Genomic DNA, 5732 nt, shown 5'->3' on the forward strand with positions numbered 1-5732 from the left:
TTCTGCTGTTTGATCAAACTCCTCTTTAACTTGTTCACAACCCTTTAACTTCTTCTTTAAGGGCTCCAGAGTTTCCTGAAGTTCCTTCTTGTGTTGTCGAACAGCTTCATCGATGGGTCTGAATCTGTGGTTGGTGTGTTTTTCTGAATCTCTGCAGACGACACAAACTGGCTGCTGATGGTCCAGACAGAAGAGTTTGAGTCTCTCAGAGTGCAGACTGCAGAGAGACTCAGACCCTGTTGAAGCTCTCTGATCTCTCTGCAGTAATAAAGTGTCACACAGGTTCTTTAAAGCCAAGTTACGAGGTGGATCACTCTTTGATGATCTCCTCTTACAAACTGGACACTTTTGTATTGGACTCTCTCTCCACCAGCTCTGCAGACAGTCTTTACAGAAGCTGTGGCTGCACGACAGGACAACAGGATTTTTGAAAATATCCTGGCAGACTGGACAGGAGAGATCGTCCTCTGACTGGGCAGACATTGTCTCTCAGAGTGAAGAAGTGAAAACACAGCAGTCAAACTGGAAGAAAGTCCTGAGTGGTTTCCTACCTCTGTTGGAAATGTCTCTTGGAGTTATATGGTCTGTTCAGAGATCAATAGCAGCTGGACGTGTTGGTATTCAGTATTTCCGTGTTCTGTCTTGTGGCTGTTGTATTTAAGTAGAAGTTGTGAGTTTAGCCTTAACCTCTCTCTCTAGTCTGTTTCTCCTCCCAGTATCAGAGGAACAGTGTTACTTCCTGTTCGATTTATAAAAGGGGCTGACATTTCTCAGAAATACTTTACTCTTTACTGCAAACTAGATTCAAGTTTCATTTAGCGTTGGAATCACAGCCCCATCTCTCAGTTCCTTCTAGAAATTATAGGATTGCTTGTTTCGTTATTCGCTGCACATTACATTCCCATGTCATGTCAGCACCATTTTACCATATAAACCCTATCAACCAACCACTCACTTGTGGAACTTAACAAAAAAGACAGCTGACGCCAGCAGGCTTGCAATTTATTACATGGCGTTGTTTTAACTGTTCAGTTAATCAGCTTTGTTGTACCTTTATGATTTAAGTTGGTATGAAAGTGACTCCACAGTTCACAACCTTATTTCCTACAACACCACCCGCTGCTTTAATTAACACTGTGTACATAGTACTACTTTGGGTACTGTGATATTTTTAAGATGGAAAGTTTTTATATTTCCAAAGAGTGACTGAAGGGATGAGGAGAGCGGACACAGAGGAGAGGTAGAAACTCAAGATGAAACAGAAAGATGGAGAAAGTGAAGATTATACAAAGGATTCAAGATTTAAAGAAAATTATGCAGGAGGAAAAGAAACTGATTCAGAGTCAGCCACGAGTCAGGTGACAGAGAAACAAAGACTCAGGGAGGCAGAAAATAAACTGTTCAGGTCTAACTTTGATTTTTTCAGACATAATCTAAATCAAACTGAATTAAAAACTAAAGATTGGAACCTGCTTTAAAATAACTCAGATGTTTTATCACAAGGATCAACTCTGTCCAAATCTGTTCAGTCCTTTTTCCGTAATCCTGCTGACAAATAAACATACGGGTGAAAACATTACCTCCTTGCACGTCACAGGAACATTGCATTCCCATGTCATGTCAGCTCTATTAAATCCTGTTAACCCTATCAATCCTCCACCCACTTGTTCAATGCAGAACTGAAAACAAACACACTGTTCATGCTGACACCAGCAGGATGGGACAGACAGTGAATGTAATTTAATACATGGAGTTGTTTTAACTGTTCAGTTAATTAGCTTTGTTGCAGCTTTCTGGTTTCAGTTGGTTTGAAAGTGACTCCACAGTTCATCAGCTGTTTACCCACAACACCAGCCACTGCTGTAATAAAGATGATGCACAGGATTCAAGATCTAAAGACAAAGAGGAAGGAGGAAAAGAAACTGATTCAGAATCAGCCACGAGTCAGGTGACAGAGAAACAAAGACTCAGGGAGGCAGAAAATAAACTGTTCAGGTCTAACTTTGATTTTTCAGACATAATCTAAATCAAACTGAATTCAAAACTAAAGATTGTAACCTGCTTTAAAATAACTCAGATGTTTTATCACAGGGATCAACTCTGTGTAAAAACTATATTGATTTACTGTCTACACTAATAACTAAAGATCCAGGGTTGGGACAGACAACAAATGCAGCTCCAGAACGACACAAATGTGATTTTCTTTTGCTCTTTTTTGGGTTTTTGTTTTTACGATTAAGTAATACTTTGTGGTGCTGAAGTGTTGTATGTGTTTCAAATAGTGACAGATGTGTATAAGAGACAGCCTCTTCCTCCTCTAGAAACTGGTGCAGCTTCTTAAACTGCTCCTTAATCTGCCTCTCTGTGTGTTGGGCCTGGACCTTAATGTGTTCTGCTGTTTGATCATAGTTTCCTTTAACTTGTTCAAACAGCTTCAGTTTCTCTTGTAAAGGGCTCAGTGATTCCTGGAGCTCCTTTTTGCGTTCCTGTGCAGCTTCATCAATGGGACAGAATCTGTGATTACTGTGTGCTTTTGAATGCAGACAGACGAGACAAACTGGCTGCTGATGGTCCAGACAGAAGAGTTTGAGTTTTTCAGAGTGCAGACTGCAGAGAGACTCAGACCCTGCTGAAGCTCTCTGATCTCTCTGCAGTAAGAAAGTCTCACACAGGTTCTTTAAAGCCAAGTTACGAGGTGGATCACTCTTAGATGATCTCCTCTTACAAACTGGACACTCTTGCAAAGGTTTCTCTCTCCACCAGCTCTGCAGACAGTCTTTACAGAAGCTGTGGCTGCACGACAGGACAACAGGATTTTTGAAAATATCCTGGCAGACTGGACAGGAGAGATCGTCCTCTGACTGGGCAGACATTGTCTCTCAGAGTGAAGATGAAAACACAGCAGTCAAACTGGAAGCAAGTCCGGTGTGGTTTCCTACCTCTGTTGGAAATGTGTCTTGGAGTTATATGATCTGCTCAGAGATCAATAGCAGCTGGACGTGTTGGTCTTCAGTATTTCCGTGTTCTGTCTTGTAGCTGTTGTATTTAAGTAGAAGTTGTGAGTTTAGCCTTAACCTCTCTCTCTAGTCTGTTTCTCCTCCCAGTATCAGAGGAACAGTGTTACTTCCTGTTTGACGATTTATAAAAGGGGCTGGCATTTCTCAGAAATACTCTACTCTTCATTGCAAACTAGATTTAAGTTTCATTTAGCGTTAAAGTCACAGCCCCATCTCTCAATTCCTTCTACAAATATTAGGATTGCTCGTTTTGTTTTTAGCTGGAACATTACATTCCTGTGACAGAGTGAGTTGTGCAATGCGGAAATGAACACAAACACACTGTTCATGCTGACACCAGCAGGATGGGACAGACAGTGAATGTAATTTAATACATGGAGTTGTTTTAACTGTTCAGTTAATTAGCTTTGTTGCAGCTTTCTGGTTTCAGTTGGTTTGAAAGTGACTCCACAGTTCATCAGCTGTTTACCCACAACACCAGCCACTGCTGTAATAAAGATGATGCAAAGGATTCAAGATCTAAAGACAAAGAGGAAGGAGGAAAAGAAACTGATTCAGAATCAGCCACGAGTCAGGTGACAGAGAAACAAAGACTCAGGGAGGCAGGAAATAAACTGTTCAGGTCTAACTTTGATTTTTCAGACATAATCTAAATCCAACTGAATTCAAAACTAAAGATTGTAACCTGCTTTAAAATAACTCAGATGTTTTATCACAATGATCAACTCTGTGTAAAAACTATATTGATTTACTGTCTACACTAATAACTAAAGATCCAGGGTTGGGACAGACAACAAATGCAGCTCCAGAACGACACAAATGTGATTTTCTTTTGCTCTTTTTTGGGTTTTTGTTTTTACGATTAAGTAATACTTTGTGGTGCTGAAGTTTTGTAGGTGTTTCAAATAGTGACCCTGCACATGTTGAACTATGGTTAAAATCTTCACCTGTTTATCAGGACTTGTCAGAAAGGTGTGAAAGGGAAAGAGCTTTCAACAGCTCGTGGTACAAAGACCATCCATGGCTGAAATATTCAGCTGTTTAATTATTCATCTTCTTCTCTTTCTAATACCATAAAACACTTATTCCAATAGAAATGTGAAGGAGAAACTGAGAGTAAGTTTATTCCAGTAATTAAAAATTTACATTTTGAGCATTTATCTGATTTTCTTGATTTACAATGAAAGCAACAGTAGTGACAGATTCAGTTACTAAATCACCAACTTTACATCATTTCTACCCCCAAAATGATCTTTCATGGCTGTTTATCGGCATTTAGACCAACTGGAGGGGGCGCCAAAGAGGAGGAAGAAATCCTTTCAAAAATACACAAGCAACTTACAGTATATAACAAGGATCAATAAAGAAACAACAGGAGCAAGGCAAAAAAACAGGCCTATCAAGAGTAAATATTAATATATTAAAATAAAGAGCAAATTAAAATATAAGATATTTTGTCATATCAGTTCCTGAATCACCAAAATAAAGTGTCTTTTACTCTGTCTCATACAGGATCGTCTGTATGTTGGAAATGTTTTCATATTTCATCAAGACATTATAATTTTATATTTAATTATTCAGAGCGACTTACAACAAGAATAAAAACTGAGACAACTTCAGTTTCTAAATCACCAGCATCACAAAAAATTCTCAAAACAAAATAAGATAAAATGACTGAGAGCAGAATTAAAATGATTTTACTTTTACAGACAGGATCATCGTCAGAGTTGTTTCATGTTCATCTCACGTGTTTTTCCTGCTCTTGGTTTATTTCACTGCTGCTACTAGAGTAATCATTGTGATACAGATACACTGAAATGACATTAGATAAAGTCAGATTCAGTTAGAAAGGTAAACTGTAAATGTAATCACTGTTGTCACTGTCATCGTAATCATCATCATAATCACTATGATAGGTCAAAATTGCAATCACTATCATCATCATCATCATCATCATCATCAAAATCTAGCATTGGTAAAATCTTAATTGGGAATTCATCTCTATTGCTTATGTATGGAAATAGCTTTTCAGCGAAGGTGTGTGTGAAGGTGTAAATGTGTTCATAAGTATCGAGATCAGAGAATGACAATTTTCCTGTGTAGAAGTCAAGCTCAACTCTGATCTTCTGAAGCTTCTCCTTCACTGAGAGAACGACTGGTTGTGCTGATGGAGAGAAGGCTTTATATTTACCATTAGACAACCCTATTCTCCATATTCCAGACTGGATGTCTCCTTTCCTCTTCACAGACTCTGTAGCCACTCCCAAAAACCAGAATTTATTTTCTCCAACATCAACATCCCAGCTGGGAGTCCATGAGTTAAAACCCTCAGAGCCCAGGACAATGAGGAAGTTATCAAACCTCTCTGGATTGTCAGGAAGCTGCTGTTTCTCTCTACGTTGCACACTGGTCAGATCCTCAGACAGGATGAGGTCTGGATCAGCAGTGTTTGGGTCCAGAATCACAGGAGTGTAGGAGACCATCTTCTTCATCTTGTCCCAGATGTTGAAGGTCAGGTTGCCCAGATGTTTGGCCTGGTCTATCAGAGCCAGCTGTGGATCATCCAGCAGGAGGCGCTGCTGGACTCTTTCCACTGTAACCTTGTAGTTCTGCAGGAATGAGACGTCTTCAGCTCTCAGCTTGTCCTCTGTGGCTCTGACTGTGTGTGACAGAGCTGCTATCTCTCTGCTCAGAGCCTCCATCTTCTCCTTCATC

The 5732-nt window shown here is 39.7% G+C and overlaps 4 protein-coding genes across 4 annotated transcripts in view; all 4 read right to left on the reverse strand.

The window, feature by feature from the left end:
- The window catches only part of khk (ketohexokinase), a 9534-nt gene extending 8844 nt beyond the window's left edge, over window positions 1-690 (reverse strand). The window contains exon 1 of the mRNA XM_023409476.2: window positions 552-690. The gene's annotated coding sequence lies outside the window, so the exon portion shown is untranslated. The remainder of the gene's footprint in view (window positions 1-551) is intronic.
- Window positions 1-1614, reverse strand: part of LOC111657329 (nuclear factor 7, ovary-like) — a 3253-nt gene extending 1639 nt beyond the window's left edge. Inside the window, exon 1 of the mRNA XM_087174901.1 lies at window positions 1581-1614. Within this exon, the coding sequence (XP_087031027.1) occupies window positions 1581-1614 (34 nt within the window). The remainder of the gene's footprint in view (window positions 1-1580) is intronic.
- A 482-nt stretch (window positions 1615-2096) lies between these two features.
- Window positions 2097-3593, reverse strand: LOC147818930 (E3 ubiquitin-protein ligase TRIM39-like). Its single transcript, XM_087174905.1, has one exon. It carries the CDS (start codon window positions 2871-2873, stop codon window positions 2112-2114), a length of 762 nt encoding a protein of 253 aa, XP_087031031.1. The 5' UTR covers window positions 2874-3593; the 3' UTR covers window positions 2097-2111.
- Window positions 3594-4116: 523 nt separating this feature from the next.
- Window positions 4117-5731, reverse strand: LOC111657330 (nuclear factor 7, ovary-like). The gene has a single exon (XM_023409462.2). The coding sequence runs from the start codon at window positions 5729-5731 to the stop codon at window positions 4925-4927; it is 807 nt and encodes a 268-aa protein (XP_023265230.2). The 3' UTR covers window positions 4117-4924.
- Between the last annotated feature and the right edge of the window lies 1 nt (window position 5732).

The sequence above is a fragment of the Seriola lalandi genome, unplaced genomic scaffold, assembly GCF_002814215.2.
Source record: "Seriola lalandi dorsalis isolate HSWRI2012SDOR001 ecotype SW California unplaced genomic scaffold, Sedor1 jcf7180002054393, whole genome shotgun sequence".
NCBI classification, from domain to species: Eukaryota; Metazoa; Chordata; class Actinopteri; order Carangiformes; family Carangidae; genus Seriola; species Seriola lalandi.